Source organism: Fusarium sambucinum, chromosome IV, assembly GCF_050947815.1.
Source record: "Fusarium sambucinum isolate potato_lamoka chromosome IV, whole genome shotgun sequence".
Taxonomy (NCBI): domain Eukaryota; kingdom Fungi; phylum Ascomycota; class Sordariomycetes; order Hypocreales; family Nectriaceae; genus Fusarium; species Fusarium sambucinum.
Window position 1 is genome coordinate 751,544 of NC_139291.1, and position 13,934 is coordinate 765,477.

Here is a 13,934-nt window from a genome sequence, read left to right on the forward strand (position 1 = left end):
GTTCTTCAAACCGCGTGAGATATAGGGAGATTGATAACCGTTGTAAAATCCGTTGTGATGAAGGTAGATGAGATTGTGAAAAGCTGTGTTTACTGTCAGTCTTCTAGTCTGAGGATGAATCGTTGGTTGTGATTTCGTACCGCTGGTAATTGCAAAGTGATTGAGCAAGTTAGTTTGCTCAAATACTTTGAAATGAATATCATTCATATCACCTTGGAATAATGTCGTAACAGCATCACAAAGAGATATGCCTTGATCTGTTCGAGGCAACCTTTGAAGGCATTCCACCCACTCGTCCGAGGTCGAAGCATGAAACCAATCTTCGGGACCTATTAAACCGAATTGCAGTTCCCCGATTACCATTCGCGGAGCCGTATTGTTGAATATGACGAATGCACAGTCGAGCATGAAGACGTATACCAAGGTTCGGATACATTCCTCTCGTAGGGTATATAGTTTCCATTTGTCCTGGCAGCTGCGACTGGGCTGTTCGTAGGCAATGGCTTCCAACGAACAAAAGAAGTATAGACTGCGACTCACGCAAACACTCTCTGTAAGCCGAGTTCTTCGCGCTCTTGTCATTTGTTTCCCATGGCCCTCCCATGTCATGATGATCATAAGAGAATAGGCTGCACGGATACTATCAAGTCGAGACTCAACCCGTAGGAGCAGAGAATCATCGTCTGATTGTGTAATAGAATCCTCACAAAAAACTGGATCAGAAAAGACCCATTCTTCTACTGCGTCAAGCCAGAGGACTGCCCCGTCGCGATCTATCTTGTCAGGACCAATACATGCCCCGATCAGTGACAGCCCTGCAATAAGCCGAGCCGATTTGTGTGAAATTTCGAAGGTTGGTTCGTGGAAGACGGGCCAGTTAGGATACCAGAAATGCCAAAATGCACTAACAAATCTTTCGAGGTTTGGGGGAGAGAAAAACAGAGAACAGGCACTTTCAGTCAGATGAGATGAACCGGCCTTGGACAGTATAGTTGCTGCTTTATTACAAAGTACCTCTTGAATGCCTTGAACTATTTCTCGTGACTTGGGTACCAAGGGATGTTCAGCCTCTGTATCTTTAGGTAGCATGTGGCGCATTGAAGTATCAACAGAGGGCTGGTGTCTCATTCCGAAAGATCGTGTCATTGGAGGTAAGTGACTAGCTTGTATGGGATTAGAAATGGCCTTTTTTCGGGTCGATGGGCTTTTGATTTCGAATGAGCTTGTTATGCCGTGCGTTGATGTGAGGTTGGCCAAGAACCGAATATCGAGGCGTAAAAAGCTAGCGTCCTCTGGTAAAAACCGATAAATGGGAAGGCTTGATAACAAGTCCCATTGGCCAATGTAAGACTGTGGATTGTTGATAGTATCGGCAGGCTCAATGTCTCGTGTATGGTCTTGATTTTGGAAAGAGAGTGAGTTGAAGCCATCATGAGAAGAACTTTGTGCAAGGTTAGGGACATTGATCCAAAACTCGAGATCATTCTTTGATGGCCACAAACTCGCAACATCTCCATCGTTAAAGTCGGCCAAGGGAAATTCCGTGGTGACTGCGTGTGGATGTGGCGTGTAACCCGAATTCTTACTCGTGGTCTGCGACAAGGACATCATCCAAGGACCCGAAGACTGTTCTTCTCTCTCGGTTGTAGTCGAGGATCTTGAGTAAATGCATCGCTGATTCTGGTTGGCACAAACTGCGCATGGTGTCGTCCCGCTGCACTTCTTCTTCAGTCTTGAACACCGCAAACATGCATTTAGCTTTCTCCCCCGTTTCTTTGGCGGCAAAGCAGGAGGGGGTTCTCCTGACTCAATACGAGTCTGGCATGTTCTCCAATGGCGAAGTAGTGCATCCCTAGTATGACTTAATAGTGACCTGAGAGAGTTATATGGCATTCGTAACCTACCTTCGATTGAAGCTGAGAGGGCAAAAGTCACAAGCATACGCACGGTCATTACCATCTACAATTGCTATGGTCAGTGGAGAATGTTGGATTCACTGGAAGCAGAGATGAACCCACGAGATAGTTGATGGCGTGTAAGATGATCTATGGCAACATTAACATATCGCGAAGGTATGAGAAGTACTGATGAAGAGGTGAGTGAGACAGAAGGAATATGACGTCAGTATACCTGATTTTACAAATTGAGCGCTGCAGACTGGACACTGCAGCTGGGTCATTATACCGGCCCTTGACAAGTCAACTAAGAGATTCGTCGCGCAGGTGCACAAGGATCAAAGCGACGGAAACCTCATACAACAAAGTCAAGAGGATCCAGTTCTCGGTAGAGGGATGAATCTCTCATCCGAAAGAAACCACCACCCCCGCACAGCCATCGGCATTTTCCCCACCTCCGCATTCTCAAGTGAGAGAATCAGGGGTACCGACAGTAGTTTAGTGGGTGAGCTCGGATATTATGTCGGCATTGATATACCCCCAATCGGACAATTCCCCACCGCTAGCATCTCGCGAGTCGGTCCACATCAGCCGATTCGTACCTACATGAGTATAGATCGACAGTGATCGTATATCAATGGGTTTTACAATCAGAGGACTCAATCACTTCAGTGAGTTATTTACAACTTGCCTAGTACTCACTTTCTGCTATGTGGGAATATATATATTCAGGGTCTGCATCTCCCATTCTGCCATTGCTTGCCATACTCTCTCTTCTACTCATTCATCACCCCGTGACATATCATACAAGCCCCTCCTACTCTTTCTTTGCCTCGTTTCAACATGCCACCTCGCACTGCACAAGATGAGGATTCAAACCTGTCTACAGAAGTTCCAATTGTCCTGCCTCCGAAAACAACAAGAGAGACATTCCATTGTTTCATAACAGAAGCCCAGGACATCAGTGGCCCAGACAATGTCACAATTGTTAGTAGCAGTGATCAATGCAGGAAGTCCGACTACCTTGATCAGAGCAAAGTCCACGACATGTTTCACATTGCGGGCAAAGAACACTTTATATCCTCAGCCGTTGTCACCCCTCGTGATGTCTCAGAAGTCCAAGCCATCGTGAAGCTGGCAAACAAATACAGTATTCCCCTGTGGCCATTATCTGTCGGCCGAAACGTCGGATACGGCGGAGCTGCTCCCCGAGTCCCCGGGTCTATCGCTCTCGATCTTGGAAAACATATGAACAAAATCCTCAAGGTCGACGTCGATGGGGCCTACGCTCTTGTTGAGCCGGGTGTAACATATGCAGATCTTCATCAGTACTTGGTTGACAACAATCTTCGTGACAAGCTTTGGGTTGATGTTCCTGACTTGGGAGGAGGTTCTGTTCTCGGAAACACCACTGAAAGAGGAGTCGGCTATACACCCTACGGTACGTTACCTCGCAATGGGACCAGTCAATGGAGAACAGGCGGTTGATATTTTCATAGGTGATCATTTCATGATGCACTGTGGCATGGAAGGTAAGAATCTCCAGTCTTAGCTGGGCAACAACATATCTGATTTTTCCTATAGTTGTTCTACCAGACGGTACCCTCGTGCGTACGGGAATGGGCGCACTTCCCAATCCTAATGCAGACCCCAATGCACCACCACATGAGCAAGAACCTAACTCTGCCTGGCAACTCTTCAACTATGGGTTTGGCCCATACAATGACGGAATCTTCACCCAGTCCTCACTTGGCATCGTTGTGAAGATGGGAGTCTGGCTTATGGTCAACCCAGGTGGCTATCAATCTTACATGATCACTGTTCCTAGAGACGAGGATCTCCACCAGGCTATCGAGATCATTAGACCACTCCGGACGTCCATGGTTCTGCAAAATGTACCGACTGTAAGGCATGTACTTCTAGACGCAGCAGTCATGGTATGTGCCCCTTCATTCAAGACATAATTATCTTACTAAGTCCACTCAGGGTAATCGAGCTTCATACACCACGTCCAAAAAGCCTCTTAATGATCAAGAGCTTGACGAGATAGCGAAGAAATTGAATTTAGGCCGGTGGAATTTTTACGGAGCACTCTATGGGCCTGAACCTATCAGAAAGGTCATGTGGGAAGTTGTCAAGCAGTCGTTTTCTGCTATCCCTGGTGCCAAGTTCTACTTCCCTGAAGATATGCCAGACAATGTTGTGTTACAAACGAGACATCTAACACTCCAAGGCATTCCCACCTATACGGAACTAGAGTGGGTGTAAGTAATCTCTATGATCCCATTACCCGACTGAACTATCAGCTAATAACGTATAGAAACTGGCTACCTAACGGCGCGCACCTGTTCTTCTCACCAATCGCCAAAGTCACTGGCGATGATGCGATGGCTCAATATAAGCTCACTCGGACCCGATGTGAGGAAGCTGGGTTTGACTTCATCGGAACCTTTGTCGTCGGCATGCGTGAAATGCATCACATCGTCTGTTTAGTGTTCAACCGAGAGGACGAGGACTCATGCCGTCGTGCCCACAAACTCATCTGCACACTGATAGATGAAGCCGCCCGAAGAGGCTGGGGCGAGTATCGCACGCATCTGGCTCTGATGGATCAGATCGCGCAGACGTATAGTTTTAACAATAATGCTCAGATGCATCTCAATACCATCATCAAGAACGCGCTTGACCCTAATGGGATTCTGGCCCCGGGTAAAAATGGTATTTGGCCCAAGAACTACAAGGCGGAGGATTTTGCGGTCGCCCCAGCACCTGCAGCACCCAGGCCTCGTTTAGCATGACGGATGATGAGTGGCCACTAACAAGGAAGGGCTTTAAGACTTGACTATACGAGACCAACTTTGAAGCCGAGTGACATCACAAGTGAGGGCTCAGGGAATGTATGGAGGGTTAACAGATAATGTCATATTTTTCTCTAGTCGTCATGGTGTGTGGATATTCTATGACAAGACACGCTGAACCGAGGAGGAAGCTTCCGTGACCTTGATACGCGTAATAAATTTCTGTTTTCAAACCTAATTGATGTACGATTCAGACCTTACGAAAGAACATTTCTTTTATTACTGTGCTTGTTGTCTCTTACTGAGAAGAAGCTGACCCTTCTACTTCAGGGCAAACTCGCTCAATGATCCTGATCTAATATCAGAATCTTACATGATATATTGCGGAATTCTTTGTATCTTACCTGAATCTTCTCTCAACATCTTGTAGCGAACAGCGTCGAGATTCATGAATACGAATAATTATGTGTCCTCTGGGGTAAGTAAGCTCATCGGCAAAACCTGAAAGTGGAACCACCAGGGGGTTGAAAACAAGGCTTGTCGGTTGGTGTCATCCACGACAAGGTTTACCTAGTAGTCACCAATGATAGACAGGTATCAAGAGCTAGTGGAGTCGCGGAACGAGACAATCTCATTTCCGATCCTCTTTTATTACTAGATGATATGATTCCAGCCGGCTGACCACTTACAAGTAAGCACTTTCAACTGGCAGGCCTCAATTTTTAAATTCTTTCTCTTCTTAGGTAGTTATGAAACATGAGTTCTCTCTTACCTGTTATTGAAATATGTAGTTTTCTAGAATGGCGGAAATTCATATATTTCCGCATAATACTGTCTATGTAATTGAGTGGAATTCTGCTTGGAACCCTGATCGAATCAAATACAAGAAGTAGTAAATAGATGCCCGAAGAATCCCGAGATCCCATTGAGACTGATTCGGAGATTTCAAAGTGCGTCGAACAATGCGTCCAAAGGGACTGGGAAATAAGTCGGTTAACCGTGATGGTGAGTCCACGGGTTCTGAGTAGATGACCTGACGGACGCCTCTGATAATTGCCTACTCCCAAGGGCATGGGGGGACAAAGAAATATAGCTTTCTTCTTTAATTGTTCTCCTCAACCTTTGAGAAGATCTAAAAGGCACTGTCATGAGAACCTTCAGTTTTGGTTTCAGATTATCATCTCCAATTGTGCCTTGGATGCGTCCAAGAATCAATTTCAGTGAAGCAAAAGCGCCCCTGAAATCGACGTCAAACTTTGATACCCCATCAACAAAGCAGTAGATAGTCGTATCGGCATCGAAATGCTGAACAAGGTCATGAAGCAGGTCGCACAACGCGTGAACGTCGTGGTTTTCAAGGTCCTTTACAAAGCTTCTCTGGTCCAAAAAGCTCATGTCAAGAATCTCCTTGTCAACTAAAGCGGTAAGGATCTGAGACAGAATGAAGCGAATCATGCCATCCGGCCCATACCAATTGTTGCGGCCTGGATCAACATGTAGGCCGCAATAAAAGTGGACAAAGACATTTTCGGGTTCCATCTCTGCTATGGTCAGACTGACCCTGGTGCATAAAAGGGACATAGGCGATACGCTGTCTGTGGGATTGCCTTGACAGTTGCCATCGATGAAAAGGAAGTCGGGGTGATCTGTATGTAACCACTCAAAAAAACGGTCATGATTCAAAGTAGAATGCGCTTGGCTTTGGGGTACCGGATGGAAGGTTGCGGCTGTTGACATGACCGTATGCAAATCATTGTTCCGCATTTGTAAAATATCGAGATCGGATTCAGTTCCATAGTTTGAGGCTGTCCTGGTGAGTGGTGATGATAGAATAGCAAAGAGTCGTTTCAGCGAGATAACTGCCTTAGACGCCCCTTCATGGCGGACGGGGGGTATATAAGGATCTGGCCCAGCGAGGAGCTGTTGTCTAATAATCCACTCTAATTTTGTTATGGTGGCTTGGTCCTCTGAGAAGCATTAATGATTGTTGAGATAAGTCTGATAGGGAGCACTTACTCTTTTGCTGATCTCGTAGAAGCTGAAGCAGACCCTCGTTACTTTGCTCCCTGCATTGAGATAGTTTAAGCAGAACATCCTGTTTCTGATGACCGTTTTTCAAGATAGACAACTGTTCATTTTGCCCTTTTTGGACTCTGGAAACCGACTCTCTAATCTCAATAGCTTTCCAGCAAACAAACTCGATCTTACCCAGCGTTTGCTGGGTGTCCTTTCCTGTCTTCTGTATGACGGCGTCTCTGCAGTTGTCCACCTCTCTCAAGAATACGTCTGCCGTGTCTTTGACAGTCTTCAGTATGTCCTTCGGATCTTGCAAGAGGGCTTTTTTCCTCGATGTTCGGCGCCCTATGTACATAGGTATTAGTAACCCATTTTGTGGAACTACTAGTAAGATGACTTACATTTTGACAGCTTCCGATACTCAACAATAGCTAACAGGTCCTGGATGGCGTCAACAACAGATCCATATAGCTCTCCTGCTACACGATAAACACTAGAATGTGATTGGAAGTGTATGCCTCTTGAACTGGCATCTGCAATCGTGTCTCGAACATCTATGAAAGCATCAAATATCGCTTGTCGCGTGTCCGAGTGATCTTTTGCCATCTGTCTATCATCAGCTTTCTTATTCATAAAGTGTGAGGTACATGTGGTGCCTACCTTTAACAAAATGGCAAAACCCGCTTTAACGACGCAAAGGCCATAAGAGTTTGGTATCAGATTGATCCAGGGGTCGACAGCATTAGAATTCTCCCCTATCTTCAGGACCATCTTATTGAAAACCTCCAGTGGACCATCGTCAGACTCGCTAGCCTTAGCTTCGGCTGCTGCTAAGTCATCGTATAGAGTCTCCCATTCTTCCCGTGTCGTCTGATGATCAAATGTCCCTGCATTTCCCAAGTATGACTGAATTGATGGTTGCAGTTTTCTGGACGATTGTAAGTGGGTGAGCTTCGGAAGAGTTGTTGCATATGATATCTCACTTGTAATGGTCTGGTATGATTAGATGGCCGTCTTCGTGTACCGATAGGCCGCCATATGAATCGTGAAAATTTGGCGCTTCTCTGTTCATAAAGCTATCAACCACTCTTAGGTCCAGCAAAGCTCCCTTGGGTGCCATGTCATAGTCCATTCGGGCCATTTAAGACATAGTAAACAGAAATATTCGTAGAGATACCATCAACGAATGTGAGATATTGATGCGGTGGATAAGTGACTGGTGACTGACAGTGCGGAGTAAGAAGGATTGCGGGGTTTCCACGATTGATACTGAAAGGAGGCTATGTAATCTACGACTCGCGAAGCATTCCTCAAAAGGAAATGTGCTGACGATATGGAACGACGGCCAACCATATATCTCCACGTTACTCTGGACTCGGTTGCCTAGAGCTGAAAGAAATGTGCAGATAACCGTAGGCCTGAGAGTTGCGACAGGTAAGCGAAAGTCGGCCGTGCGATACTAGATGCAGATTGGCAAGTGTAACTACTATCCCTGTCTAATTATCCCCTCCAGGCTGATAACAGATAAGTCACCTCACCTTCGCTTCTGATTGGACTCAATTCACTCGATTTCACATCTGGAGTTGTGCAAAGCATCTCCGTTTTGCACCATGTCACCCTGACAAACCAGAGACCACCGTAAGCTTCAGTGCCTGTCAGCCCTCATTGTCCACTTCAGCTCTGAGGGATTTCTAACTTTCTTTCCAATTGGCCATCCGAATTCTGCATCGTTCTGAGGGGGTTTAAAGCTTAACACAAGAACAATCGAAAGGTAACATCAGCTCTTCTCTGAAGTTCGCATAGCTGTGTTTTTTTAATCATCACTCGATCAATTTTCGCGGCCAATTGCTGACACTATCAAGGAAGAGGAACAGTCCCTTGAGGTTGCATTGCAATGGAGACGCTGACACCAAATTTGCCTATTGCGAGTCCTCGTGATAACGAGAAAGAGCATGCGATGACATCAATTCCGTCAGAATCAGACCAGGTTGCAAGTTCTAGTGTTGCCTTTGATGAGACATCAGAGGTCACTGGAGCAGGTAGCAGCTCGATTGAGCCACAAAATGAACCATCTGAGAGTGCAGAACACAAGGAAGCAGAGATCAAATGGATCATTGACTCTGTACTCACCGAAGCTGGTATCCCGCCAGCGAGTCCCGAGAAGGGAGATTCGACGCCTCAAGTTGAAGTAGCAGTTCCGGTTGACTGGAAGTCTCGCATCCTTGACCTTCCTCTGCTGGTATCAGTGGGTGAATTTGACTTCGAAGACTTCAAGAACCGTTGGGGTGACGATAGTAGGTACCATGTTGTTGAGCTTCTGATGGGATCAGACAATACCTTGGAGGAGAAGCGCAGAGAGGAATCGAAACGAGAGGAAAAGTCCTTAGGATTCGGTCTTCGATCAAAGCCAAAGACAAAAGGCGAAGAGTGGATCCAGAGAATTCGAATTCACTCACCTTTTGTCCTGAGAGTTTTGAAAGATGGCATGAATCCTCCTGACTGGTCATGTGACCAACCTCGAGTTTTCTTCCGACCTTTCAAAGGTCTAGTACATTACCATGACTATGTCAAAGACCGTCTTGAAGATTTGGAACGCAAATGCAAAGTCATCGCGGGACTTCGCTCCGAGGATAATTCTATGCATCAGTTACAAACCATCGCCGAGGAGGCTGAAGAGGAAGCAAAAAAGAATGGAACCACGCAAGTGACCAACGAATTCGGTGTCAATAATGTTGAAAGGTCTCCAGAAACCAGTATCAACGTTGAGCTGGAACATCTTCGTTGCTATGTTGACTTTATAAACAAACGGGTTATGCCGATGGAGAACATGTTTGATGGTACCGATCGTCGAATGGTCACTTTTGATGAACTTTGGCACCTTTTCAAGATTGGTGACATCGTTTACGCGCCAACAAGCACGTCCTTCAAGGAGCCTACAGGGCTTAAATCGGCCAAAGGAAGGTATCAAACCGCCTTCAAGCTCTATTTTAAGGGCGCATCTGTCATTGATGATTCTTATCCAGATGACTTAACCCTTCTGGATCGGACAATGGTCCTGTGGTGTTATTATATTGAGTACAACGGTGAATCGTATGGACCAGTCAAGAAGAGAATTGTGATCACATCTTTCGGTGGGAAGAAGGATATAAGGGATCTTCCTGCGTACCCCATTCGATTTGCAGCCAATATTGAGAGGTTGCAAGAGGATCTGACACTACAAGGAAAACGTTTCCGGAGTCTTACCAAAGAACGGCACGTCTCCTGTGAGGGCTGGACAATAACAGGGCCTCCTCTGGGCGTCGTGGAGAAGGAGAACGATGAGACTCCGGAACACGTCGAAGGAGACGTTATTATCGACTTTCAAGAAGCCTTGAGGCGGCAACCCTCTTGGAAGCCCGAGTTTGAGGCTCCAACTGAAGAGGCTACCCAGGACTGGAAACACGGCATGGACAGAATGAGTATAAATCACTGGCCAACTTCCGTGGAGCCAGGCAAACCTAATGAGCCGCTATTCAGTATGCAGGAGCTGACTCAGCGAGACGATGATACCGAAGAAAAGATCAAGTTGGCTGGCCTTTCCAAAGATGCGTTTCTACAGGCATACAAAGACGGCTACGTTACTGCTCTGGATGGTCTCGATGAAGATATCAACAACTTACTACTCCCACGCCGGTTTTTCGTTTATGTTCTGCGGCAGAGGCGTTTTGCGATGATTGATATTTACTCCCTGGAAGCTATTCCTCCTCAATCCACGATCTTTGACGACTTGCAAATCGACATGAACCATAAGCTTATCGTTCAGTCCTTGGTAGCAGCTCATTTTGAGAAACAGAGGATTCAACGCCATCGACCGATTCTTGGACCTATTGATCAGGATCTAGTTCGTGGTAAAGGCTCCGGACTTTTCATACTCCTTCATGGCGTTCCTGGTGTGGGCAAGACTGCGACGGCTGAAGCCGTTGCCCAGGCTAATAAGAAGCCGTTGTTCATTATCACCTGTGGAGACTTGGGGTTAACACCTGAGGCTGTCGATTCGAAGTTGAATGAGGTCTTCCGACTGGCTCATCTTTGGGACTGTGTGCTCCTTCTTGACGAGGCAGATGTCTTCCTCGCAAGACGAGATACATACAATCTTCAAAGAAATGCACTAGTATCTGGTGAGTCATATGTTGCCTACGATCTACTTCACAGGCGAGTATCTGCTAATGGGTTTCGTTCTTAGTCTTCTTAAGAGTGCTTGAGTACTATAGTGGCATTTTGTTCCTTACTACGAACCGAGTGGGTATACTCGATGAAGCGTTCAAATCTCGAATTCATATTAGTCTTTACTATGAACCTCTTTCGAGACAGCAAACAGTGGAGATATTCCGTGTTAACATCAAGAGGCTCCGAGGTATTGAAGATGAAAAGCAGCGCCAACTAGAAGGAACCGAACTTGAACAACCACGGCTCCGCATCATGGCAAAGAGCATTATCGAGTACGCACAGAGTTATTATGACGAGCACGAGGATACACCTCATCTGCGCTGGAACGGTCGACAGATCCGCAATGCTTTCCAGATCGCCTCGTCACTTGCGCACTACAACATGAACAAGGCTTCTCTTGACAAGACAAACCCTGAATCAGGTCAGCTAGTGTCGCCTGTGCTTGACGAACGACATTTTGAGAAGGTCGCGGTGGCGATCGAACAATTCGGGAACTACATGGACTATACGAAAGCCATGACAGACGCAGATCAAGCGAGAATTGAGACGATTCGTGCTGACCATATGAGAAATGAGGACCTCGCGCCGCGAAGACACGAACAGAGCCGGAGGCAGGAGCAAGGGCCATATCAATATCGCAGACCATCAACATTCAGAGATGGCACACCGCGTGAACCAACGGTGGAAGACGGACGACGAAGAGCAAAAGATCAGATGCCATCAGCAAGGCCTACACGACCGGAGACGCCGGCTAGAAACTCAAGAGCTCGTCCACAAGCAGGAACTCAGGGAGGCCCATCAGTCTCATCTAGGACACCTGCTGTATCACAGCGACATGAACAAAGATCAAGGCATCATCCTGATGACGAGTATGAGGAGGAAGATGGATACATGGATGAAAGAGAATTTGGGGTGTCTGAAAAGAGATCTCGAAACACAACTAACCTCAACGACTTTGATGAGGAAGACTATGACGATACTGATGGACAGATGGATGGGGGAGCTCGAAAAGGCTTCATTGGAGGTGACGCGCTTGACTATGACGAGTAGAGTTTTGAAGCGCAGGACAAGAGCAAAGGCAAGATTCTTCTTAGAATTATTTAAATACTATTGGTTGGCTTACGCATGGTATTTACCCTGGAAGCCTGGCAGGATCTCTGCTCCATCTTCCTCCTTGTAAACCTTACCCTTCTTTTGCTGCCAAGTTTGCTTCAAGGTTGTGAATTCACCCATGGTAGGAACTTTATGGTTTCCTGCCTCAAACTCGTTCTGAGTGAATCCAGCACGCTTCAGTACTGGCGAATCGATAGTGTTAAGGGCAAGATCGTTCTGTGGGCGAGCAAAGTACAGAAGTCCGAGACGGTCGACATGCTCCTGATCTTTTGGTGGCGCTGACACCTGTTGATTTGATTAGCACAGAAACTGACTTGCATAGTTTTGGATTGGAATTCTTACTCTGTGCACAGTCGACTTGATGTAACCTCCAGTCAAGAAACTCAAAGCATCACATGTGTTGACAGTCAAGCTACCGTCCAGAGGTTTAGCCCACTTCCATTCACCAGACTTATGGTCCTTAATCTGGAGTGCCGCGACTGGTTGACGGAAGAGAAGAGTGATGGTTCCGAGATCGGTGTGGCCCAGTGACCAAAGTCCATCACTAAGCTTCTCACGTTCCTCGGGGCTGAACTTGGAATACTTCATGTATCGAAGATGAGACTCATCATGGACATTCCATTGGTGAAGCTTAGTAAAGAAGTCTTCTGGGAGTTCAAGGGCAATGGCGATGAGATGCAGGAGTGGGTCGAGGACCTTGTCGTGTAGATCTTTAGAGAAGTTCTCGATCAAAGTCTTGTTCTTTTGTAGGAGCTCAGGAAGGGGTTGAGTGATACGGCCATCGTTGGCTGCATCATGTTAGCTCACCAATATTGTGATGACTGTTCATTCTTCACTCACTGGCCATGTTCCAAACCTCAGTCTTGTCCTTGATACCTCCGCTGAGAACGCGTCTACCAGCAGGTCTGTATCCATTATAATCACCAGCTTCTAGGTTAGGCTGGTACTTGATCTTTTCCTCCAGTGGAAGCTCGTAAAACTGCTGGCCTAGAGAAAACTGTGTATCGACCTCTTCTTGGGAAATGCCATAGTTGGTAACATAGAAAAATCCCTTAGTGCGGATGGCCTCGATGAGTGTCTGGGCAAGTTCTGCGTTGCCACTCTCTGTTCCATAATGAGAAAGGTCGATGGTTGGCACTTTATTATGACTGTTAGGCACTTGATTACGCCAAGTAGATAAATACAGGGGTTATTGCTAGCTTACAGTCTGCCCAATCGAGGTTTTCCTTCGTCTCAGGGACGTGGTTGTACTGGTAAAGTTGAGTTGCGGAAGGCATTTTGTAAGGTAATTGGTATAATAATCCAAGTGGCTTAACACGATCTGGTTAGTGTTTAAACTACTGATAACCGTTGCATTTATATACAATATTACACTTCTCGATGTATACATGGATGCTCACTCTGGCTCCGACCCCGCAGAGCGGTTGCACTCATCCGTCTCCCACGTTACTTAGTAATCCGGATAAGGATTACCAGGTATACGTGACTCTATACTGGAATGTCGCAATAGATTACTACAGATGGTATTCCCCGCAATTTCCGTCTTGATGTCTTCTCTCAGTGGCTTGTCTCATCAACATATCACAAGTGGGGCAGATGTCGCCATATGATAATCGATGGCGTTTTCTATAAATGAAACCACGCATATTGAAACGTACCTAGTAAATTATCTAGCGTTGTATCAAGTAATCCTAATCAAAATCTTACCCGCGGGATTGTCTTATTGACGATGCATTGCTATCTTGGTGTGGTTAGTCCTGGCCACCCGGGTCCCAGATTAGAGACCGTGGCATCGAGATGATTTATTGTGGTGACAAAATATCTGTGGATACATAGTCTAGGGGTTAATCTCGCCATACCTGTAGCTTGGGATGAGCTCCGTAGTCGCATTGGATAGCCGTATACC

The 13,934-nt window shown here is 46.3% G+C and overlaps 4 protein-coding genes across 4 annotated transcripts; 2 read left to right on the top strand and 2 right to left on the bottom strand.

Moving 5' to 3' along the window:
- Nucleotides 1-2,738: 2,738 nt before the first annotated feature.
- FSST1_000269 (FAD-binding oxidoreductase) lies at nt 2,739-4,693 on the top strand (the record flags this gene model as incomplete). Its single annotated transcript, XM_083228711.1, has 5 exons — nt 2,739-3,336; nt 3,395-3,427; nt 3,480-3,832; nt 3,882-4,159; nt 4,216-4,693. 5 exons carry the CDS (start codon nt 2,739-2,741, stop codon nt 4,691-4,693), a joined length of 1,740 nt encoding a protein of 579 aa, XP_083090451.1.
- Nucleotides 4,694-5,686: 993 nt separating this feature from the next.
- FSST1_000270 (uncharacterized protein) lies at nt 5,687-7,850 on the bottom strand (the record flags this gene model as incomplete). Its single annotated transcript, XM_083228723.1, has 5 exons — nt 5,687-6,660; nt 6,710-7,054; nt 7,111-7,315; nt 7,370-7,637; nt 7,693-7,850. 5 exons carry the CDS (start codon nt 7,848-7,850, stop codon nt 5,687-5,689), a joined length of 1,950 nt encoding a protein of 649 aa, XP_083090452.1.
- A 753-nt stretch (nt 7,851-8,603) lies between these two features.
- On the top strand, nt 8,604-11,965 carry FSST1_000271 (uncharacterized protein; the record flags this gene model as incomplete). The annotated part of the gene is made up of 2 exons (XM_083228734.1): nt 8,604-10,866; nt 10,932-11,965. The coding sequence occupies 2 exons, from the start codon at nt 8,604-8,606 to the stop codon at nt 11,963-11,965; spliced, it is 3,297 nt and encodes a 1,098-aa protein (XP_083090453.1).
- A 69-nt stretch (nt 11,966-12,034) lies between these two features.
- FSST1_000272 (uncharacterized protein) lies at nt 12,035-13,305 on the bottom strand (the record flags this gene model as incomplete). The annotated part of the gene is made up of 4 exons (XM_083228745.1): nt 12,035-12,313; nt 12,371-12,816; nt 12,869-13,165; nt 13,233-13,305. The coding sequence occupies 4 exons, from the start codon at nt 13,303-13,305 to the stop codon at nt 12,035-12,037; spliced, it is 1,095 nt and encodes a 364-aa protein (XP_083090454.1).
- Nucleotides 13,306-13,934: the final 629 nt, after the last annotated feature.